General features: G+C 39.6%; 1 protein-coding gene across 2 annotated transcripts; it reads right to left on the bottom strand.

The window, feature by feature from the left end:
* Positions 1 to 10272: 10272 nt before the first annotated feature.
* On the bottom strand, positions 10273 to 21720 carry GMNN (geminin DNA replication inhibitor). Of its 2 annotated transcripts, none has more exons than XM_007973542.3 (7): positions 21552 to 21720; positions 19343 to 19418; positions 15906 to 15983; positions 15029 to 15173; positions 12490 to 12572; positions 12099 to 12209; positions 10273 to 10685 (listed from the first exon to the last, which is right to left on the bottom strand). In XM_007973542.3, the coding sequence occupies exons 2-7, from the start codon at positions 19391 to 19393 to the stop codon at positions 10524 to 10526; spliced, it is 630 nt and encodes a 209-aa protein (XP_007971733.1). In that variant the 5' UTR covers positions 19394 to 19418; positions 21552 to 21720; the 3' UTR covers positions 10273 to 10523. The 2 variants fall into 2 exon arrangements, with proteins under 2 accessions (XP_007971733.1, XP_007971732.1); XM_007973541.3 differs by lacking the exon at positions 21552 to 21720 and adding an exon at positions 20992 to 21220.
* Between the last annotated feature and the right edge of the window lie 3208 nt (positions 21721 to 24928).

The raw sequence follows: 24928 nt of genomic DNA, 5'->3' as shown, positions 1-24928 counted from the left end.
ACACCTGCACTCTATGTGTGTTAACCAACCTTATCAAAAATTTTATTCGAAAAAATAATATTGGCAGAAAAGTGCCTAAGGGATATGTACCTGATTCTCTAACAACAGTTAGAGAATCTAGCTTCTCTAGCTTCAGTTGCAACCATAACATTGAATTACGTACTTTCATCTTTCACAGACTTGCTTTGACTGAGCTGTGCTATAGTGTTAGACACAGAGGGGGCTATTAAAAAAAAAAGTAACGTAGATTCGTGATCCTCACTTGTATTTGGGACAGGAATGTTGTGGAGGATGCTAATCACATCATCAGATGGGGTTTCCTTAAGAAGGATCTGGAGGGGAATTTTCTCAGATCTTAGACCAGAAAAAGCTATGTTCTGCTGAGCATTTCCATTCTTTGTGGTTTTGTGAAGTGTGGAATGTAGAGTTTCTCAACTAGAATCTAGTTGATAGGAATAGATTAAGGGTTGGAAACTGGAAGTTCCATTTAGATACTGAATTACTGTCAGGAATTACTTTTTTTTTTTTTCCCGTTAATTTTAGTTATTTATTTATTTATTTATTTTGAGATAGCCTCTTACTCTTTCATCTGGGCTGGAGTGCAGTGGTGCAATCATAGCTCATGCCACTGAGCTATGAACCTCATCAAGACAGGGGAATCGCAATAGAGAAAGAGCTTAATACACGTAGAGCTGGCTAAATAGGAGACCAGAGTTTTGTTATTACTCAAATCAGCCTCTGAAAATTTGGAGGCATAAATCATACATAACCTTGAACTCCTGGGCTCAAACAATCCTCCTGCCTCAGCCTCTCATGGAGCTAGAATTACAGGTGCAAGCCACTATGCCCTGCTAATTTCTTTTTCATATATGTGTATATATGTGTGTGTGTGTATAGATATGTGAAAAGTTTACACACACGTTTTTAAAATAGAGATGGAGTCTTGCTATTTTGCCCAGGCTGATCTCGAACTCCCAGGCTGAAGCATTCCCCCCTGCCTTGGCCTCCCATAGTTTTGGGATTACAGGCGTCAGCCACCACATTCAGCCTTTTAATGCTTTTAAAATTAAGTTTTTATTTCAAAGAAATGCACGTACACAGTTTAAAAAGTGAAATTAATGCGAGGCCTCTAGTGAGAAACAGCAGCCCCTGAGTCCCCTCCTCATTTACACTCCCAGAGGGAACCATCTGAATTCTTTCAGTTGTTTCTTTTGGTATTTGTTTACCTCCATATTTCTAAATAATTTATATACATTGTTAATTCTTGTCTTTTTTTTTTTTTTTCAATTTTGGGGATTTTTGTTCTTCCTTCTGAATAGGACAGATGGAATTCTAACACTCATCTTGCCTACCTCCACCTGCCTTCCTCTTCCTCTCGATGTAATTATGTCACAATTGTTGATTTAAAAAATATGAGAGCTGGGCACAGTGGCTCACACCTGTAATCCCAGCACTTTGGGAAGCTGAGGTGGGAAGACTGCTTGAGGCTAGCTTGGGTAACATAGCAAGACCCAGCTCTGTTATAAATAAATTAATTAATTAAAACGCAATATGATTAATTCCGTATTTTTCAAGGCTAAGTCATACAGGATACTATGATTACACTTCCTTCTTTCCACAACTCTGTTTTATTTGGAGTTCTTTTGTTTTGTTTTGTTTTTGAGATGGAGTCTCGCACTATCACCCAGCCTGGAGAGCAGTGACACGATTTCGGCTCACTGCACCCTCCGCCTCCCAGGTTCAAATGATTCTCCTATCTCAGCCTCCCAAGCAGCTGGGACTACAGGCACGTGCCACCATGCCTGGCTAATTTTTTCGTATTTTTAATAGAGACGGGGTTTCATCATATTGGCCAGGCTGATCTCAAACTCCTGACCTCACGATCCACCCGCCTCCACCTCCCAAAGTGCTGGGATTACAGGCATGAGCCACCGCGCCCAGGTGGAGTTTGTTTTTAACTTAGTTTTCTGAATACCTATCACGACTTTATTCCCACACTTTCCTCTATATGTCTAACATCTCTCAATACAATCATGCATTGAGTAACTGTCAGCTCCAGCTCCACCATCTTCTTGCTCCAATCTGGGCCTGCCCTACAGCTAACAAATACAGTATTTTAGGAGTTCCCTTCAACATCCAGGACCCCCCATTACCCCTCTCATCTTGAAGCCTGTTTCCTATATACTATCTCTTCCCTTTTTCTGGTTCATTCCAACATTTTAATTTGAAATTTTTTCAGTAGTTTCCTGAGAAAGAATGAAGGGGAGGTAAATGTTTCGAGCATTTGCATGTCCAATGATGTCTTTATTCTTCACTTGATTAATAATTTGAGTTCAGCCTGTCCCTGAACCAAGAGAAGCAGCTGAGAACATCATCAGTGCTCTGTGCAAGCCCTCACTCCCCAGACGAAGAAGGGAAGAGCTGAGGCAAGCACATAAGGTTTGTTCTTCCCAAAGTCACTAATCAGGTAAGTCCCTCATCTCCACTAAAACCAGGAGTGTTGCAGCTATTGGAGCTGTAGAAATAATAGATATGGAAAAGAAACATACATGCAACCAATTAAAACGTATAAACTCATGTAAGGATAAAAAGAAAAGAAGAAGTAGCTTCTTCTGTATCTTTCCAGAAGTATTCTATCTATATACGAGAAAATATACATTTATCCCTTTCTTCGTCTTTGTTTTAACATATACTAGCATTCTATACATACATAATTTATTTCACACTTGGTTCTACATCTTAAAGAGTTTGATTCTTTTCTACTGCTTCAGAGTATTTCATTGTATGACTGTACTATACAGTTGACCTTGAACAATATGGGTTTGAACTGCTCAGGTCCACTTATATGAAGATTTTCTTCTGCCTCGGCCACCTGAGACAGCAAGTCTGCCACCGAGACTCCTCTTCAGCCTACTCAATGTGAAGATTATGAGAATGAAGACTCTTACGATGAACCACTTCTGCTTAATGAATAGTAAAAAATATTTTCTCTTCTTTATGATCTGCTTAATTCTTTTCTCTACTTTACTTTATAAGAACACAGGATATAGGCCAGGTGCGGTGGTTCACACCTGTAATTCCAGCACTTTGGGAGGCTGAGGAGGTTGGATCATGAGGTCAGGAGTTTGAGACCATCCTGGCCAACATAGGGAAACCCCATCTCTACTGAAAATACAAAAAATTAGCCAGGCATGGTGGCGTGTGCCTGTAGTCCCAGCTACTCAGGAGGCTGAGGCAGGAGAATCGCTTGAACCCGGGAGGCGGAGGTTGCGGATCACGCCACTGTGCTCCAGTCTGAGAAACAGAGCGAGACTCCGTCTCAAAAAAAAAAAAGGACAAAGGATATAATACATATAACATACAAAACATGTGTTAATCAACTGTTTATATTATCAGCAAGGCTTCCAGTCAACATTAGGCTGATAATTAAGTTTTGAAAGAGCAAAAAATTATATGCAAGGCTGAGCATAGTGGCATGCCTGTAATCCCAGCTACCTGTAAGACTGAAGCAGGTGAATCACTTGAACCCAGCCTAAAAAACATAAGACCTTGACTCAAATAAAAACTAATTTCAGCGGGGTGGGGTGGGGCTCATGCCTGTAATCCTAACACTTTGGGAGGCCTAGATGGGAGGATTGCTTGAATCTAGGAGTTCGAGACCAGTCTGGGCAACATAGTGAGACACCTCTACAAAAAATAAAATCAGCCAGGTGTGATGGTGTGTGCCTATAGTCCCAGCTACTTGGGAGGCTGAGGCAGGAGGATCGCTTGAACCCAGGAGGCAGAGGTTGTAGTGAGCCAAAATTGTGCCACTGCATTCCAGGTGACAGTGACACCCTGTCTCAAATAACAATAATAATTTCAAAGCAGAAAATTTATCTAGGTCGGTTGTGGTGGCTCACACCTGTAATCCCGGCACTTTGGGAGGCTTAGGTGGGCAGATCACCTGAGTCCAGGAGTTCAACACCAGCCTGGCCAACATGGTGAAACTGACATCTCTCCTAAAAATACAAAAATTAGCCAGGCATGGTGGTGTGTGCCTGTAATCCCAGCTACTCTGGAGGCTGAGACAGGAGAATCACTTGAACCCAGAGGCGGAGGTTGCAGTGAGCCCGCCACTGCATTCAAACCTGGGTGATAGAGCCAGACTCCATCTCAAAAAAAGAAAAAAGAAAATTTATCTAAATTTTAAAAGCAGAAGATTGCCAAAGAAAATTTTGATTAACCAGGCATGGTGGCACACACTTGTAGTCACAGGTACTCTGGAGGCTGAGACAGGAGAATCTCTTGAACCCAGGAGGCGGAGGTTTCAGTGAGCAGAGATGGCGCCACCGCACTCCAGCCTGGGTGACAGCGCGAGACTCCATCTCAAAAAAAAAAAGTGGTGGGCGGCGGCCGGGCGCAGTGGCTCAAGCCTGTAATCCCAGCACTTTGGGAGGCGGAGGCGGGTGGATCACGAGGTCAGGAGATCGCGACCATCCTGGCTAACACGGTGAAACCCTGTCTCTACTACAAAAATACAAAAAATTAGCCGGGCGTGGTGGCGGGTGCCTGTAGTCCCAGCTACTCGGGAGGCTGAGGTAGGAGAATGGCGTGAACCCGGGAGGCGGAGCTTGCAGTGAGCTGAGATCGCGCCACTGCACTCCAGCCTGGGCTGTTAACAGAGGGAGACCCCGTCTCAAAAAAAAAAAAAAAAAGAAAAAGAAAAAAAGAAAAATTTATATGCAGATTTTCAACTGTACAGATGTTGGCTTCCCTAATGGCTGCCTTGTTCAAGGGTGAACTGTAATTTATATAACCAGTGCTATACTGATGAACATTTAGGTTATTTCCAATATTTTGATAGTTCAAAGTTGTAACAAATAACCTTAAATATGTGTGATTTCACATGTGTGAGTATATCTGTTGAATAAGTTTCTAGAAATGGGATTGCTCAGCCATACTTAAATCATTTGCTTTTGTTTTATTCTGTTCCCTGCATTGTGACTTTTGCCTCACTTTCTGTTGACTCTGCTTTGTCAGCACAGGATTAGGTTTTTTACAGCTTACAGTCATTTTAATAAGGTTTGGGAAAGACAGAAATTAAATGGCTCTGTTCAATTGACATGTTTAACCAGAAATTGCTGAAGGCCTCTCTGTGACAATGTTTAGAGAAATTTTGGTTAACATTTTATCTACAGAAGATTAGCTTATAAGGTAATCTAATAATATGTTCTACTCAAATTCCTTTTTGGTGTCTGGAACCTCTTTAAGTTGAAGGAAGTAAGATACAAGATTCAGATTTGAGCTGAGGCATTTTTACTCTAAACTTTGAATTTTAAACTGGCTTACCAAAGCTTTAACAACAGTGATTTTGTTTTCCTTTGCTGTCCCTTCTAAGTTCCTCTCTCCCAACATTTGAGTTTTCCTAGAAGCAAATCAGAGGATTTGCTTAAGGATTTGAGATATTATTTGGGAGGTGATCTCGGGAACTAGCAATAGGGAAGGGAAGAAAGCCAACAAAAGATGTAGTATGAAGAAAGCTGCAAGTATAGGTAAACGGAAGCTTAATCCTGCTGGGAAACCATCTGGTAAACGCACAACACATACACCGTAAGAGTTATTTCATCCAGAGGTCCCAAGGAGCTCAGATATGTATACACCAATTCTTATCCTTCTTGGTTGACCTAACAACCTAGTTAGTCACAACCTAAAAGTCAACTGAAATATCTTGAAGGGTGTGGGTCAGACAAAGAAATTTTCTAAACAAACCAAAAGTACAAGGGCCCTAAGGCAGTGTGGTGGACGTTTGTTGCTTTTCGGCTCACTAGAATTTATTCTTTCTTCTAATACCACTTCTGTTTATTTGGGGGAGATATGTTACCTATGGTGTAGTCTTAAAATTCATTTCTAGCTGCTCTTGGATTAGCTTTTCTCTTCCCTTCCTACAATTATCCTTCATTTGGTCTTATTGCATCAACCTCCAAAAGAATTGGAAATAATTGTGGTCCATCCTTTTCTACTCTTGACCTTGAAACTAAATCCAAAGCTTCACCATTAAGCATTATGTTAAACATGGGTAGCGTAGTTTCTTTCAGGTTAAAATTTTATTTTCCTAGCTTACCAAGAGTTTTTACGAGAAAGGGTGTTGGATTTTTTCAATGCTATTTTACCATCTATGAAGAGGATATGCTTTTTCTCCTTTAATATAAAGAACTTCATGTTTACTAATATTGTAGCAGTCTTGCATTCCTGAGATAAACCCTAACTTGGTCATCATTTTATCTTTTAGTAGATTAGACTTGCCATTTTATGTATGATTTTTCAATCTGTATTAATAGGGCTCTAGACTCCCCCACTCCAACCTTATGGTCCATCCTCATAATCTTTTTTTTTTTTTTTTTTTTTGAGATGAGGTTTTGCTCTTGTTGCCCAGGCTGGAGTGCAAAGACGCAACCTCGGCTCACTGCATCCTCTGCCTCCTGGGTTCAAGTGATTCTCCTGCCTCGTCCTCCCAAATAGCTGGGACTACAGGTGTGCACCACCACGCCTGGCTAATTTTGTATTTTTAGTAGAGACAGGTTTTCACCATGTTTGTCAGGCTGGTCTCGAATTCCTGACCTCAAGTGATCCACCCACCTGTGCCTCCCAAAGTGCTGGGATTACAGGCATGAGCCACCGCACCCAGCTGGTCCATCCTCAAATCTTGCTATCAGTTACGCTAGCCTTGTAAAACATATTGGTGAATTAGTTCAGTCTAATCCAGACTTCATGCATACTGTTTTTCCAACGGATTCTTATCCATTTGCCATTTCCTTAAGGAAGCTCGATTGCATGTTATTAAACCAACTTCAAAGAACTTGTTATAACTGGCCAGGCTCCCTGACCCCTTCTCCAAGGTATTTTCATTGACATGGTTTTCTTTGCTTTATTTTTTGAGACAGACCCTCACCCTGTCACCAAGGCTGGAATGCAATGGCGCAATCTAGGCTCACTAAAACCTCTGCCTCCCACGTTCAAGCAATTCTTGTGCCTCAGCCTCCCGAAAAGCTGTGACTACAGGTGTGCGCCACCATGCCCAACTAATCTTTTGTATTTTTAGTAGACACAGCATTTTGCCATGTTAGCCAGGCTGGTCTCAAACTCCTGGCCTCAAGTGATCCGCCTGCCTCAGCCTCCCAAAGTGTAGGATTACAGGCGTAAGCCATCACACCTGGTTGACATGTTATACTAACATTTGATACCTAATTAAAAATCAGACTCACCTTCCACAGGAAATTCCAACAAATTCTCCATCACTAGGGTCAGTTCCCAGGGAGGAGAAGCTTAAAATATGTCCCCAAAATGAGCCCCTATATGACCCCTAGGCAACTACTAATCTGCTTTCTCATTATACTTTGTAGTTTTGTGATTTTAAATAAATGGAAGCATACAGTATGTATTTACCTGGCTTCTGTCACACAACATTGAGATTCATCCATGTGGTGTGTACCAATTTTTAATCCCCTTTTTTTTTGAGACAGAGTCTCGCTTTGTCCCCCAGGCTGGAGTGCAGTGGCGCGATCTCGGCTCACTGCAAGCTCTGCCTCCCAGGTTCACGCCATTCTCCTGCCTCAGCCTGCTGAGTAGCTGGGACTACAGGTGCCTGCCACCAGGCCTGGCTAATTTTTTGTATTTTTTAGTAGAGACAGGGTTTCACTGCGTTAGCCAGAAAGGTCTCAATCTCCTGACCTCATGATCTGCCCGCCTCGGCCTCCCAAAGTGCTGGGATTACAGGTATGAGCCACTGCGCCCAGCCTTTTGTCCCCTTTTTATCACTAAATAGTATTCCACTATATGGTTATACCATAATTTATCCACTCAGTTACCAATGGATATTTTGGCTATTACAAATAAAGCTACGAAAATGTGCGAACTACTCTTCATGTGGACATATGCTTTCGTTTCTCTTGGGTAAATATCCAGGGGTGGAATGGCTGAGTCATATAAAATGTGTATGTATAACTTTCAAGGAATTGTTCAGCTTTTCTACAGCAGTTGTAGCATTTAACATTGCCACCACCACTGCAGGAGGGCTTCAGATGCTTTACATCCTTAACACTTGATATAGTTGTTTTTATTTTTCAAACTTAAAACAATTCTGAAAGGTACGTAGCAGTTACCTGGTTGTCATTTAATTTGCACTTCCTTAATGACTAATGTTGAGCATTACATTAAGCATCTTTTCATGCACTTATTTTCCATCTCATATATATCCTAGTTCTTTATAGATACAAATACTTTGTTGGCTATGTTCTACAAATATGTTCCCCCAGTCTGCTCTTGCCTTTTCATTTGCCTTTCAGAAAGTTTTTAAAATTTACAAAGTTTATGCTTTTTTGTGTCCTATTTTGAGAACTCTCTGCCAAACCCAAAGTCACTAAGAATTTTCTATATAATCTTCTAGAAGTTTTATGGTTTTAGCTACTACCTTAGTTTTTTAATCTCCTTCAATTCCCTCTCCTTTTGCTCCGCACCATCAAATCCTGGCATTTTACAAAAATACTTTCTATTTGTTGAGTCCCTATTCTACTTACCTGTTTTCTTTCTTAAGCATGCTAAAGGCCTCTCAGCTGATTCTCCTCGTGCTCTAATCCACAATATTCTTCAATTCCTTTTTTAACATTAATTTACCTATTCTTTAATTCTATCTTTAGGCTAGTGATCCAAACCTGAAACATACAGAGCCACACTAACGTAACTGCCACTAGCTTCTTGTAGTGACTTAAATCAAAATGTCCACACCTCGTTCACACTAGCCACACTTCAAGTGCTAAACAGCCACACAGGAATGGCTACCATACTGTATAGCAGATATTCTCATCATCCCAATAAGTTCTACTGGACAATGTTGTTATAGATTAATAATAGCTTCCATTTTTAAGGCACTTAGTCCAGACACTAAAGGTTTTAATCTTCACGATAACACTGTGAGGTAGGCTTTATCTCAGTATTAAAGAAAATTAAGGCCAGGTGCAGTGGCTCACGCCTATAATCCCAACACTTTGGAGGATGAAGCAGGCAATCGTTTGATGCCAGGAATTCAAGACTAGCCTGGGCAACGTGGCAAAACCCCGTCTATACAGAAAATTAGCCGGGTGTGGTGGCACGCACCTGTAGTCTCAGCTACTTGGGAGGCTAAAGTAGGAAGATCACTTGCGCCCAGCAGGTGGAGGCTAAAGTGAGCTGAGATTGCACCCCTGTACTCCACCCCTGTACTCCCGCCTGGGTGACAGAGTGAGACCCTGTCTCAAAAAAAAAAAGAGAGAAAATTAAGGTTCTGTAAGGATACTTACCTCAATCCTTTCAAAAGCTTGAGGCCAGGCGTGGTGCCTCACACTTGTCATCCCAACACTTTGGGAGGCCAAAGTGGGTGGATCACTTGAGGTCAGGAGTTCAAGACCAGCCTGGCCAACATGGTGAAACCTCATCTCTACTAAAAATACAAAAATTAGCCAGGTGTGGTGGCAGGCACCTGTAATCACAACTACTCCGGAGGCTGAGGCAGAATCACCTGAACCAGGGAGGCAGAGGTTGCAGTGAGCTGAGATGGTGCCATTGCACTCCAGCCTGGGCAACGAGAGCAAGACTCCATCTCAAAGGGGGGAAAAATGCGTAAAGCATGACATTGCTCTTTATTGCCAATTTATACAAAACTACTTGTATGCCTCTCACAGAACTTTAATTCCAGTGCTGCATACCCCTAGTTTGTACTTTTCCTCCTTTAAAACTTAGTATATATGGGAAATCCCTAATGAATCTGACCCTACTCGTATTCTTCAATATTTACATACTTTGCACTATACCAATATGTGAAATAGAAAAGCTCCATAATTTTCAGCTATTCCTGTTTTTTTCTGTCAAACTTTCACCCACTCCTTACTTTGTTTCTCTAGGATTATTATCATCATCCATCATTTTAAGCTTCCAAGAATAGTGTGATCCTGCTAGCCAGTTGAGCCTTTCACTGGCTAATCACATTCACTTGAAAAGCTTTTGAAAAATAGATTCTCATGCCCCATTCCATAAAACTACCTGTTAATATCAATAGTGTCTACAGTGAGCTTGAGGTACAACAAAGTTTGGGAGTTAAAACCTCAGCTATCTCAGTCTAAATACTTTAAGTTCGTTTCTTCCTTGTTTTCTCCAAGGTAGTTAGCAAAAGAATGGAAAGAGAACAACATAAAAGCATAGAAACAGACAAATTTCCTACACATACTCCTTATACTTCATTATTCTAAGTTATACACAATGTTCAACAGGAGTTTGAAGTTTATTTAGTAATATACATAAGTCATGGCTGACAACTGAGAAAATCCTATTTACATAAACCATCATAGTTTAAAAATACATAGTATTTGTACTTTAATACAATAGGGTCCCAGGATTCAAACAAGGAAGCTTGATTCCAGAATTGGCATTATGTAGTTACGTACTCTGCTACAAAGAACTAGTGGAGGTAAACTTTGGCAGTAAAATTCTCAACAGTCAAATATTAATGCATTTCATATACATGGCTTTGCATCCGTAGAGGAAGATACAATTCCTTCAGCACATGTGCCAATTTCTGAGTCTTCCCCTACAGAATCCTCAACAGTATCTTCTTGAGAATCAAATTCCTGATTATCCAGTGATTCAAATTTATCCAGAGGTTCACCATTCAGTCTCTTAAAGAATAAACCAATAATTTATTGTAAAAATGTTAAAACCTAAGTTGATCAGCATATTGATATAGCTGATCCGTATAGCATACTGATATAGCTATGAGATTTTTTTCATCTTGCCCCTCAATAAATTCATTTATAAACAGTGTGATATCAAAGTCTCTACCACACTAGATCATAGTCAGCAAAGTGTTTAATAATTTGCCTTTTTTTTAAAAAAGCACTGAAATGATTTCAGACTATAAACAGGTACTTTCCCAATCAGCTGCAGGGACAACTAGGTGTTCTACATTTCCAATCAGCTGTGGATTAATACTTTTAAGGCAGTTAAGAGAGTTACCACAGTATTTCCAAATGAAAACTTCAAACATTAATTCTATCATGGGTCTCAAATGTAAGGTCACAATTCAGTTACATGAAAAGTTTTGATTTGAAAAACTTTCTTCCTATCAGCAAGACAAACTTTTTGCAAACATGTATAAATAAATCTTAACACCTTTTTAAGGTCAAGTCTGATAAAGCAACACTTAGGCTAATTCTTAACAAACACATTAGCTACTTACAAAATGTTTTAAAGTCAGAAAAAACCACAAAACTTATTTAGTGTACAAATTAGCAATTTTATAAATGACAGTAATGTCAAGCTGGTATTAAAATTAAAACTATCGGCCAGGTGCGGTGGCTCAAGCCTATAATCCCAGCACTTTGGGAGGCCGAGACGAGCGGATCACAAGGTCAGGAGATCGAGACCATCCTGGCTAACATGCTGAAACCCCGTCTCTACTAAAAAAAAAAAAATACAAAAAACTAGCCGGGCGAGGTGGCAGGCGCCTGTAGTCCCAGCTATCCGGGAGGCTGAGGCAGGAGAATGGCGTAAACCCGGGAGGCGGAGCTTGCAGTGAGCCGAGATCGCGCCACTGCACTCCAGCCTGGGTGACAGAGCGAGACTCCGTCTCAAAAAAAATAAAAATAAATAAAAATTTTTTAAAAAATTAAAACTATCTAAAAATGTGTCAACTATGAAATAATTTTCTACACCTATTTTCCAGGGATAATTCCTTTTAATAACTCTTCCAAAAAAAGATGGTCTTTTGCTTCGTAATAATAATAAAGTTACTGAACTTTTACTCTCTGCAAGTACTCCTTGCAACTGTCCATCTATTATAACTCATTTAATTCTCATAACAAGTCTCTGGTAGGCATCATCATTACTCTCATTTTATGGATGAGGAAGATGAAGCCCTGACCGGATAAACCCACTCTACCCAGCAAACTTAATGGTGTTAGGAAGTTAAGACTCAAATCCAGGAAACCTGATTCCAGAGCTCAAACACTTCAAAGGGATCACACTACATACTACCTGAACTTTATAGACAAATACATAAATTTGAACCAGGTAACTATTAAATTACCTACCTCTATTAGCTCTGCCATATACTGTACATGTTCTGCTACTTCTGCCAATTCTTTATTCTCCTTTTTCAGGCGGGCAATTTCATTGTCCTTTTGTTCGATTTCTTTATGAAGCTATATTACATAAACAAAGTTCAGTATTCTATAGATTTGCTGTGCTATAAATCAAATTACATGCCTCCAAGTATATAACATGGAAGACATGCAGCACAGAATTAACTCTCAACACAACAGGATTCATTTTGTGTAATTCTGTCAAGAGCTGCCTTTTTACTTAAACTTTTCTTAAGCCAATATTAAAGCCAGTTCATATTGCTCTAACAAAATATGCTAAGCAGCAAGAGTAAAACAATCCTAGAATTTTTAAATAGTACAAATGATACTCAATACATACTTTCTCATTTTCCTTAAGTGCTTCATACAGCGCCTTCCTCCGTTTTTCTGCCACTTCTTTCCAATATTGAGAGGATGGATTTTCTAAAATAATATTTTACATATAACTTTAAAAATCATTACTGTCAAAACCCAGTAATTTGTTTCAAAAAAATTTCCAATCTCAGTACCCTCCCATATTGTTTAGTAATACTCATTTTTAAAAGGGTAAAGTTAGAAAATAAAATCAGTATTCTTCTATTTTCCCCAACATTTCAAAGATTTCAATCCTTCAGAAGAATTACAACAAAAGTACAATAGGTATATCTCTTCCACCTAGATTATTAAAGATTTTTGTAACACATTTGTTTTGTGAGGTCATATCTTTTTATGTAACAATGACATTTTTACAAAGTCCAATCAGTTATTTTGTACACTATCCTTAATTTTTTATTTCTATCTCCATGATTAGATTCAAACTAAACATTTTTGGCAGGAATACTATATAAGTATAGTATAAGAATACTATGTAAGTATGTATCCTCAGTGTATCATCAAGAAGCACATGCCAATTTGTCATGATATTGAAGACGTTAAATTTGATCATTTGATTAAGATGCTATCTATCAGATTTCTGCCTTGTAAGGATAACTTTTTCCCTTAGTAATTAACTAATGATCTGTAGAGTAAAATATTTGAGACTTTGTCAATACCCTGTTCTCCAACAACTTTTTACCTGAGTTTAATTCCATTGATGATTGATGTTTCCGGCTTTTATCTATTACTTATACAGTGGATGGAAAATCGATTTTTTTCACTTATATAATTCCTTCTACATGTAGTAGTTAGCATTATTCTGTAAATAAAAACTTTTCCTACCCCAATTTAAAAGAAAATTTATCAGTATGGACTCATACATCCTTTTGTATTCAATGCATTATAATCCATTCTTGTCGTTATTCATTTTGATGCTCAAATTTTCCCAACTTTAGTCTGTGAGAATCCTTCCAAGATGACGTGTGTTCTTTCAACATGTCCACCCGTTTTTGAGTACTTCCTTATTTTCTGTCACAAGATAATCCATGATCACCTAAAGTTTCCCTGCCCCTGACGTGGAATCAGCAATTTCTCCAAGGAACTTTAGTGAAGAATACTGTTTACAAACCAAGAACTGGATACAGGGTGTGCTCCTTGCTACAGAGGTGTAGTTTGTTTCTACCTATTTAGGGGCAGTGCTAGGAAATGTAATACTTCAACATGTTACTCATTTGCTCAATCCTAAAATATACACAATTTTTTTTTCCCCAAAATTACAATAATACCACTGCCAACGAATATAACAAAGTTCAAACAACAAATGTAATAAAGTTTGGGATTTCTTTGCAATTATTTTAATTTTTACCATATATGCCAAAGGGTCACATGGATAATGTTTTCCACCTGTGGTTATATTAGCAGTATGATATACAGTTATTTGTCTTGATATTTAACTTTAGTTTATTTTAACTAATCCTTGATGTAATTTTTAACTTAATCAGATGAGTGTCACAAATCCTGCTCTTTAATCTACAATATTTTTAAAGAGCTTCTTTATTTCTATCCAGTCAACCTTTCCTAATTTTTCCTAATAAAAATCCTACTGTCTACTTCTCTTCTTCCTGTCTTCAAGGCAATTCAAAATGAGCCCAAATGTTACTGTGACCTTGAACAAGTCAATTAACTTCTCTAGGCCTCAATTTTATTATCAGTAATTAACATCCAATGACCTATAATTCACACAGAAATAATAATCTTCCATAATGCTTACAAAACATCAGTTGCTTCTTCTTCTGATGTATACTGCCATTCTATTAAAAACTAGTATTTATTACAGGCATAATTCTTCTCATTCATCTTCACTCTCTTTATCCATATTCTTATTGGTTTCTTTACACCATACTCTCCTGGAATATTCAAATTCCTTTCATACTTCAACTCATTATCTAAACATTTTTCTTCCAAAAAGCCTATTTCCAAGTCTTGTAAACCCTTACAAGGCAATCCAATATCAGAGCTGTCATATTAATAACTATCCTTTCCCCCCCACCTTTTCTTTTCCTTCAGAGACTGGGTCTTGCCCTGCCTCCCAGGCTGGAGTACAGTGGTGCTATCATAGCTCACTGAGGCCACAAACTCTTAGGCTCAAGTGATCCTCCTGACTCAGCCTCCTGAGTAGCTGGGAATACAGGCACAAGCCACCATGCTCTGCTAATTTTTTCACAGAGATAGAGCCTCACTGTGTTGTCCAGGCTAGTCTCAAACTTCTAGACTCAAGCTATCCTCCTGCCTCAGCCTCCTAAATTGCTGGGATTACAGGCGTGAGCCACTGCACTGGGCCTCCTTTTCCTAACGTTTCATCCACACATGGATCTTGTCAAACAAATGGTCACACAAAAACATTTATAGTGCTGTTATACTAACCCCAGATTATGGTAATTGGCAGAATTCATAATAGTATTAACAAATTCTTCCTTATATCATAATTTAAAATTTTAAGACAAAAGTTATCTATTTTTTCGTACCTTTAATCATAAGATCAAATGACTCCTGGCTGACTCCTCCAAGATTTTTATTTTCACTAGATTCTGGGACAATAACCCCAGGGCTGGAAGTTGTAGATGTTAACTGGTCATTCCGATGTTTCCTTTTGGACAAGCCTGTGGACAGCTATAATGAAAACACTTATCAACTGTATTTACTTTGATTTAATTAACAAGAAATTAGGTGGTTTTTCATTTATGTATTAAAAAAAGAGAACACATATCTTTTTTACATCTCTGGATCTTTAAAAAAGTTATACAATTAAAAATTCTACCAAAATGTATAGTAACATTTTAGGAATTTTATTTGCAACAATTATTTTGGATTAGACTGGGGTCTAGAGCTTAGCTGAAATTATTTATTTTTTTTAATTTTAATTTTAATTTTTTTTTTTTTAGACAGAGTCTCACCCTGTCACCCAAGCTGGAGTGCAGTGGTGTGATCTCGTCTCACTGCAACCTCCACCTCCCGGGTTCAAGTGATTCTCCTGCCTTAAGCCTTCCGAGCAGCTGAGATTACAGGTGTGTGCCACCACACCCGGCTAATGTTTTTGTACTTTTAGTAGAGATGGGGTTTCATCATGTTGGCCAGGCTTGTCTCAAGCTCCTGACCTCAGGCAATCCACCCACCTCGGCCTCCCAAAGTGCTGGGATTACAGGCGTGAACCACCACACCCAGCGAACTTCTTAAATTGAACAATTAAAACCAGAATCACTTCTTTGGGAAATATGTAATTGTTATTCCCAAATTATTTTCCAATTTCAACAATTTATGTGTTTCTGACCAAGAAAATAGTAGAAATGTTTTTAATGTAGACATTGTATCACCAGTACCCCATTTTAGCCATATAGTGCATACCTCATTTTCTCTTCCAACAAGAGATCCAGATGCAGAAGGCTGAATCATCTTCAGAGTTCTTCTTTGGATAGAACTATTCTAAAAAGTCAAGATAATTCATTATCTTGTTACTGAGTTGCAATATGGTTATTTAGTTACTGAGTTGCTATATGGTTATTTAGTTACTGAGTTTCTGTATGCAGTGTTACTCTTAGTCCTTCTATAATTTAGGGGGGGGAAAAGAAACACTAAGAACACAAACATTTGGTCAGCTATATAATTTTATAAGGTTACCTATGAACAAGACACTGGTTTAATCAACTGACAAACGTTATTTCCAAAAATTACAATAAAGTTTGAAGAATTCTTAAGAATGAATCATATTACCCAAACTAGACACAAACACACATAACTTCTCTCATTTCAATGTATGCTCTTGCTATGGTCATTTTGTTAATCATATCTAGTTAAAACAAACATAACAAAATTCCTCAGCTCCAATGAACAGTTCAAACCATATATGACAAAATTCTAATACAAGAAGGATATCTGTATTCTCTCTGAAAAATCTTCCACACAAAAACTAAAAACTTACAGGTACTCTTTTATAAAACCAAACATCGTAACATTTATGGTATGAACTCACCAAACAGGTCAACTGGGAGAAAAGGTTAATCATTTACACTGCAAAATATTTCTTTCCCTAATCAAAAAGATTCATCTCAGGCCTCCTTAAATCATGAATATCCCCCAAATACTTATATGTACTCACCGAAAGAATGTAATTTTCCAGAACATACTTTACACAAAACAAAGTACATGTGTAATAGACATCCCCCCTCAACCATTACCTGATAGTAGAAGCAGTTCTGCTTCAAGCCCATTCATTAGAAGGCGGCTAAAATGTCAGTGCCTGAGGCATACTAAACTACTCTAAAATGCCAAAGCTATTGTTTTGGTAAAAATATTGCCTTCCTTGTAATATGTAAATAACTTCCTGTATATTTCATGACCTGAAAGTTTTCTCTTATTTTTGCAAAATATCATTAGTTATACTGCCACCATGGGATAGCAAACAATGGTGAATACTCAAACAAGGTTAGCAAGAACATGATACCATACCAGCGTGAGAAAGTTACTGATTCCACACTGTACCTCACATGACAAGAATTCACCTTTCCCACGGTAAAGTTTCTACTGCTGATTATTATCTCACCATTTAACGAAGGACAAACGCCAGCTACTGTGAGAACAAATATTATACCAACATTTCAGATATAATTTAGATTATAGATTAGTCAACAGTCTGCAGACAAATAAAAGAAAATGAAACATTGGAACCTTACTAGTAAGAGGTGTTAATTTATTTAAATGCTTGCTGTTAATAATGGTCAAAGAAGCAAGCTAAATTACTGTCACCAAAAAAAAAAAAAAAGACCATTTCCAAGATTTAACTTTTATTTATATAAGCTGTATAGGCCTAAAACAATGTAATATTATTATTTTCTGTATATAGAGTATGCATTGGAATAATAGACTCTTAAAGCCAGAAAGTTTCTTGTATATTAATGGGTCTTAACCTTTTTGGAAAACTATTTAATATTCTGTGAATCCTCTCCCCCAAAAAATTCACATAAAAGCACATTCACACAGAATTTTGCATACAACTCACAATGAGTTCTAGACCAGTTCCCTCAATTTACAGATGAGTAAACTGAGGCTGAAATGCTAACCCACCCAAGGTCTCAGTTTTGGAGGTAGAACCAAAACCAAACAGAACCCAGTAACCTTTATATTCAAGATAGTTTTACTGTAGCTAGTAAACACAAGACTTTTTAAAAAATGTAATCTGCTGGAAATATATAAATTATTTGGCTCTGATTTGCTTCAAACTAATCCACTGAAGGAAAAGTGGAGTAAATAAGGACACAGATGAAACCAAATTGGCCATATAGTGGTAACTGCTGAAGTTGAGGAGGTAAATTAAAATACTGACTCTACTTTTAAATATTTCAAAAATTTCATAACAAAAATTTTAAATAATCACACACAAAGCACTGTGGGAAGATGCCATCATCCTAAATGGAAGCTAATGGAATCAAATTCACAAATTGTCAATGCAAACTATTATTCAAGAAAAATAATGTAAGAATCCTAAGAAAAGCAAGGCAAACAAAAAACCCTTCAAAAGGTACTTGCTTATACTTATCAATGGCTTTTAAGTACTCGATTTAGCTTACTTAATATTAAAACTTTTTTTTTAGGTACAGGGTCTTACTCTGTCACCCAGGCTGGAGTGCAGTGAAGCAGTCACAACTCCTAGGCTCAAGCAATTCCTCCCACACCTCAGCCTCACAGTAGCTGGGATTACCAGTGGGTGCCACCAATGGTAAAAATTATGGTTTTTTAGAAACAAGGTCTCCCTTTGTTGCCCAAGCTGTTCTCAAACTCTTGAGCTCAATCAATCCTCCTACTTCAGCCTCCCAAGTAGCTGGGATCACAGGCATGAGCCACCATGGGCATCTGGCTCTTTATTTAATTTAAACCCATAAATTGATAATTTTCCTGAAGATCTGGTCCAATTCCCAAGGTATTCATATTAATTTGTATGGAAGGACCTAGCTAAATTGTAAATTCACTTAGAACCATAAATATGAATCTAGTCAAAATTATAAACCCAAAACTAAACAAACTCTGTCCTGTTGTCATAACAATAAATACTTGGAATAAGATTTCCAGTGAAACTATCATATAGGGATTCAAAAAGTATTGCAAATCAAATAGGTTAGATGGTAATGAATACAGTATACTCTAGAAAAATGTGTAATATAATGCAAAACATGTCTGTGGTCAAAGACCCTTAATTCTGAAGATATACACAAAGGATTTTAATAACATCATTTCATGAAATATAAGAGTAGAAACAAAGGAGTAAATCTTATACATAGAAAATCCTAAAGATACTTCTGGAATCTTCACAGAGAAAATACAAAAAGAAAAGAAAATCCTGAAGAATCTACTAAAAAACAATTAGAACTAATAAACAAGTTCAGTAAGGTTTCAGAACACAAAATCAAGATACAAAAGTCAACTCTTTTCCTATGCAGTAGCAATGACCAAATGAGAATGAAATTAAGGAAACAGTTCCATTCACAATAACCTCAAAACGAATACTTAGGAAAAAATTTAACACAAATTGTGTAAAATTCATGCTCTGAAAACTACAGACTACTGTTGAAAGACCAAAATAAGAGACAACCCACATTCTTCGGTCACACTTAATATTCTACCGTAATTAGTTTTTTTAAAACGTTCTCTATTGTTACTCATCCTCTGACTAACTCAAGGCTTACAGCCAGGCTAAATTTGGCTAAATCATGTCAAAATTTTAAAATAAAATACTTTTATTTTAACCCCATGCTTTCTACAAAAGAAATTAAAGTTATTCAATCACATACCTTTACATTCTCTTTGATTTCTTCTTGTTTCTGCTTCATACTGGGATTCATTACGTAGATGGTGCAGCACAGAAGACTAGTAATTAAAAAACAATATGGTTTGCACCCCTGAAGGTGGAGTCTAGGTTTAAAATACTTACAATCATAAAAATTATACTATTGTACAGTAGAACTATTATTTTTTCTCTCTTAATCCAAACTCAGCCCTGTCAGTGACTAAGGTGACTAAAGTTAATGACTCTTGATATCTATATTTTACATATATACACATAATAATGTCTGAAAAAATGAAATTAATGTATTTTAAACCAATTTTTAAAACTGGTTTAAAATTTCTAAACGTATTGTCCTGGATTAAATACAGGGCTCTCAAAGATCTGAGAAATACTCACCAGAAATAGCAAAATATACAGACACTAGGGTATGCCCAGGTCCATCCTAAAGAGCAACATCTTAACTTTCCTGCTTCAAAGACAGATTTAAGGTATGATAAACTCGGCTCTGACAATAACTTAATACTGACTTAATATCAGGTCAAATGAGATCATGCATTTACATTTGTAGGAAATGTTTAACCAGTAACATGAACTGAAGTACTAACAAGCAAGAAAGAGGGAAAAGGTAGAAAGGGATATATGTAATGTGATTAACTAGACCACTGGCCAAACTCACAACAAACTCAGCATCTGAACTGCTCCTCCACTGCCCACTACCCACTGCCCCCCACCGTGTCTGCGCCTGTGCCTACTCGATAGATGTCCCTAATTTTTGTGGCCATGCCTTTACTCAGTGCAGTGGCTTTTCTAACATTAATACATTTTACCTTGTGTCCTGGCGCGCGCGCACACACATGTGCAAACAAAAAAGCTGAGGAAAGGCCGGGCGCGGTGGCTTACATCTGTAATCCCAGTACTTTGGGAGGTCGAGGCAGGCGGATCGCCTGAGTGATCACCAAAGTGCTGGGAGGTCGAGGCATACGGATCACCTGAGGTCAGGAGTTCGAAACCAGCCTGGCCAACGTGGTGAAACTCCGTCTCTACCAAAAATACAAAAATCAGCCGGACACGGTGGTGCTCGCCTGTAGTCCCAGTTACTCGGGAGGCTGAGGCAGAAGTATCGCTGCAGTGGAGGTGGAGGCTGCAGTGAGCCGAGATTCTGCACTCCAGCCTGGGCAACAGAGTGAGACTCCATCTCACAAAAAAAAAAAAAAGCTTAGAAAACAAAACAATCTAATTTGTGCGGGCACCCTGCTATTTTCTACTGCATTTAATGTTAAGAAAATGCGGTTTGGGCCCCAGTAAACAGACCCCAGGCAATGTTCTTCAAACTGTGGGTCGCGGGTCGTGATCTCAAAATCATTTAGTTAATCATGAGCAACACTGCTTAGAAAAATGCAACTGAACAGAATGGAATTGAAAAGATGAGAAATAGTGCTTCCATCAACGTCTCAGTTGGTTAGATGGCTGTGTCCTAAGTTGCGATGTAAAATGTACTTTAGTATGAAAAAAGCTGAAAACCACTTAGCAGTCTAATCCTTCACAAGTTTCCCACGCCTATCAGCGACCCTGCACCCTTACTTGCTTGTTATTCTCTAGTTTCTTTAATGGCTAGATTAAAAACCCCGGCATAGGACAGGGATCCATGCGAACCTCGTATCAGCAACGCCAGTATCCGTTTAATGGGAGACGCAGGATTCAGCGACCTCTTCCCATGAGCCATATTTGCAGATCCCTCACATCAGGACAAGCCACTTAACTGCCAAGAGGATGGATGCCTCGCCTCATCCCCACAGCTAGGCACGCCCAGGCTGAGTCCCTCACCAGCGTTGCACTCCCCAAGCCCGGACCCAGCCAGCTGGTCCCGGAGGCCCAGCGCCAGGCTAGGGGGCGGGCAGTGTGGCCCCGCGCGCCCGACCTACCAACCGCGGCGCGCGACTCGGGAACTGCGCCAGCCAGCCAATAGGGAGCGTGGAAGTGAGAGCGCGCCAAAACCGACCCAGCCAATGGGGCAGTCCCTTGACTCACCTCCTTACCCCGCCGCGCCACCAGCGACCGTTCAACAACCCCTTCGCCCTTACCCCGGCCGCGGCCCCGCAGCTGTCAAAGTAGGACGCGGCTTCAGAGGGTGGCCGGAACGAAACCGAGTCGTCTAGGGGCTGGGCACCTTGCGCCCCTGCGTACCCACTTCCTGCCGCCTCTTGCACACTTACTAGGTGGAGACGCTCAATCCTCGTAGCGAACGCTGTGGCTGCAGCACCTCGAAAAAGACCACACCTCACCTACGCTGATCCCACTGTCGCTGGAGTGTCCGGCGCGCTCTGCAGTAAAGCCCTACCAACTCCGCTTGCCAGCTCCGAACAACCACGTGACCAACTGACGCAGCGAGAGGCGGGGCCTCTGGAATCCCGCGAATCGCCTCTCCCCTCGGTCCCGCCCCTTCCTGCGCCTGCGCAGTCGACGGTAGCGAGTACTAAGACCGTGGGGGTTTTCTGCGATCTGGAAAGTCTGTGCCCTTTGACCCTCCCCTCCGACCCAGCTCTCGGAACTTCCTTAAAATGCAAAGTTTTAGCCCTTTACGAAAGGGAGAAAGATTTGCCTCCATTAGTCGTTAACACCGGAAGAACAAAATATTGTATGTGCATATGTATTAATATGTAGTACACGACATACATTTGTGTAAAGCCCTGGCTCCACGGACTCGGAGTTGTATTAGGGGCTTTTATATTTTGGCTTTTTGTGTTTTGACTATGGTATGGTGCAGGAGGAATTGTTCAGGGAGACAATGATCAGTTAATCCTGCAGCTATTCATTGAGCGCCTTATACCTGCCAATTACTACTGTTCTAGACACTGAAATTACAACTACTGTTGCAGTTTGAAGGAGCAGAGACATCTTGGTAATAATTACGTCTAACTTTTTCTGTATTTGTTTTTTTTTATTATTATTTTTAATTGAAACGGAGTCTCGCTCTGTCGCCCAGGCTGGAGTGCAGTGGCGCGATCTCGGCTCACTGCAACTTCTGCCCGCTGGGTTCAAGCGATTCTCCTGCCTCAGCCTCCCGAGTAGCTGGGATTACAGGTGCCTGCCACCACGCCCGGCTAATTTTTGTATTTTTTAGTAGAGACAGGGTTTCCCCATGTTGGTCAGGCTGGTCTCTATCTCCCGACCTCGGGTGATCCACCCGCCTCGGCCTCCCAAAGTGCTGGGATTACGGCCTCCCACCGCGCCCAGCCTGCCTTTTCTTTTCTTTTACTTTTTTTTTTTTTTTTTTTTTTTTTTGGAGACGGAGTCTCGCTCTATTGCCTAGAGTGGAGCGCGGTGGCGCAATCTCAGTTTACTGCGACCTCCCCCTCCTCGGTTCAAGCGATTCTCTGCCTCAGCCTCACGAGTAGCTGGGATTACAGGCGCCCACCACCACTGCGCCCCGCCTGCTTTTTTTTATTTTATAAAATTATCAACCAGGCTTGGTGGCTCACGCCTGTAATCCCAGCACTTTGGGAGACTGAGGCGGGTGCAGCACCTGAGGTCAGGAGTTCGAGACCAGTCTGGCCAACATGGAGAAACCTCACCTCTACTAAAAATACAAAAATTAGCTGGGCATGGTGGCAGACACCTGTAATCTCAGCTACTCGAGAGGCTGAGGCAGGAGAATCTCTTGAATCCAGGAGGTGGAGGTTGCAGTGAGCCGAGATGGCGCCACTGCACTCCAGCCTGTGTGACAGAGCAAGCCTCTGTCTCTGAAAAAAAGAAGAAGAAGAGGAAGAGGAGAAGAAGAAGAAGGAGAAGGAGAAGAAGAAGAAAAGAAAATCATATTCTTAAAGCAGACAATCCATTGACTGGAAAACTAGCAAATGACTGGGTTTCCAGAATAAGAATTCTGGTTAGCAGTCCGGTCGCGGTGGCTCACGCCTGTAATCCCAGCACTTTGGGAGGCTGAGGCAGGCGGATCACGAGGTCAGGAGATGGAGACCATCCTGGCTAACACGGTGAAACCCTGTCTCTACTAAAAAATAGAAAAAATTAGCGAGGCATGGTGGTGGGTGCCTGTAGTCCCAGCTACTCGGGAGGCTGAGGCAGGAGAATGGCGTGAATCCGGGAAGTGGAGCTTGCAGTGAGCCAAAATCTTGCCACTGCATTTGAGACAGGCGAGACTTCGTCTCAAAAAAAAATTTAGAAAAGGAATTCTGGTTAGCAGCGGTAAGCAAAAGCAGTATGTCGTTTGACTTTGAAACACCAACTAGTCAAAATAGTAATCTAACTTCCACAGTTTGTTCATTCATTTATGATAAACATAAAGCTTATAGTTCTTCTTCTTGCTATAAAGGAGTATTTTCATTTTGGGTTTCAAAGCAGTGAGTATTGATTCCGAGAAGTTTATTATTGCAAAAGACATTTTGGTCTGCTAGTTGTTATGTTTTTGTCTTCGAAGAAAATCTCTTTGTTCTAATTAACTCACTAACAATAAAATCACAACAACTGGTTTAAGGAGGCCATAAAAACATTTTCCCAGACCCAAATTCTATACCATCTCAATGAAATTCCACACAATAGGAAAATCTTCCATTGCAATTCTGAAACAAGAAAGCTATGAATGACATAGGAAAGGTTTAAATGATGGTTTTACACTTTATACCTTCACTATCAATTATACTTTTATGCTAAATTAACTTGATCATGAGAGCTAGTTTTCCATTTCTTCAATTTGCACTTTTTGATTAGGCTAATCTCCCTATGTCTCTGCACATCTTCCTTCTATGCACGTCTCGATGTCCGAATTTCCCCTTTTTATAAGGACACCAGTCAGATTGCATTAGAGCTCATCCTAATTAACTTCATTTCAATATGATTACCTCTGGGGTGTTAAGACATCAACATGTGAATTTGGGAACACAATTCAACCTGTAACGGAAAGCTTTTCAGTTTTTGCATTCTACACTTCTCAATTGCTTGTTCCTCACTTCAGAGTGGGAGGAAACAGCATAGACTGTACAAAGAAACTACCTGTGCAGTTCTTCCCAGTTGTGTGGACCTCTTCCTTTTTTATGGTCATTACAACTTTATTGTCTTTGTAGCTTGCTGAGCAGATCCTACTTGTTAAAGAGCTTTCAAAAGGTGAAAACCCCTTCACTTTGAAAGTCTGTTTATCATGTTCATAATGAAACATAAGAATAACTTCTGAGAAAGTTTTGATATGTGAGACCCAGATTTTAAACTTTTGACATTATTCATCACCAGTCTCAGGAAGGTCTGTCCTCTGTAGTAATGCTTGTGAAAACACAGGATGTATTCCAAAAACAAATTTGTCAGAAAATTTTTCAAATAATGTAAAAATAATACAAGAGACATAGGCTATTATTCATGGACATTAGGAAAAGGGGGGAAGATCATGGAATGTGAATGGAAGTAACAGCATATGTGTAAGAAACCAACAAAAATCTTGAGGTAGGCTGGGCGCAGTGGCTTACGCCCATAATCCACTGTCAGGCATGTAAATTGGAGCAACTCTATCTTGACTAGGAGCTGGGTAAAATAAGGCTAAAACCTATGGGGCTGAATTCCCAGACAGTTAAGGCATTCTAAGTCACAG

The sequence above is a fragment of the Chlorocebus sabaeus genome, chromosome 17 (assembly GCF_047675955.1).
Source record: "Chlorocebus sabaeus isolate Y175 chromosome 17, mChlSab1.0.hap1, whole genome shotgun sequence".
Taxonomy (NCBI): Eukaryota; Metazoa; Chordata; class Mammalia; order Primates; family Cercopithecidae; genus Chlorocebus; species Chlorocebus sabaeus.
This window is presented reverse-complemented; position numbering and strand designations above follow the sequence as displayed.

Excerpts from the sequence above, each read along its gene's own strand:
- GMNN (XM_007973542.3), bottom strand. The coding sequence starts at position 19,393 with ATGAATCCCAGTATGAAGCAGAAACAAGAAGAAATCAAAGAGAATGTA. Across the intron at positions 12,573-15,028 it reads ATTTGATCTTATGATTAAAG|AAAATCCATCCTCTCAATAT; the intron begins GTACGAAAAAAT and ends ATATTATTTTAG. Across the intron at positions 10,686-12,098 it reads ATATGGCAGAGCTAATAGAG|AGACTGAATGGTGAACCTCT; the intron begins GTAGGTAATTTA and ends TTATTCTTTAAG.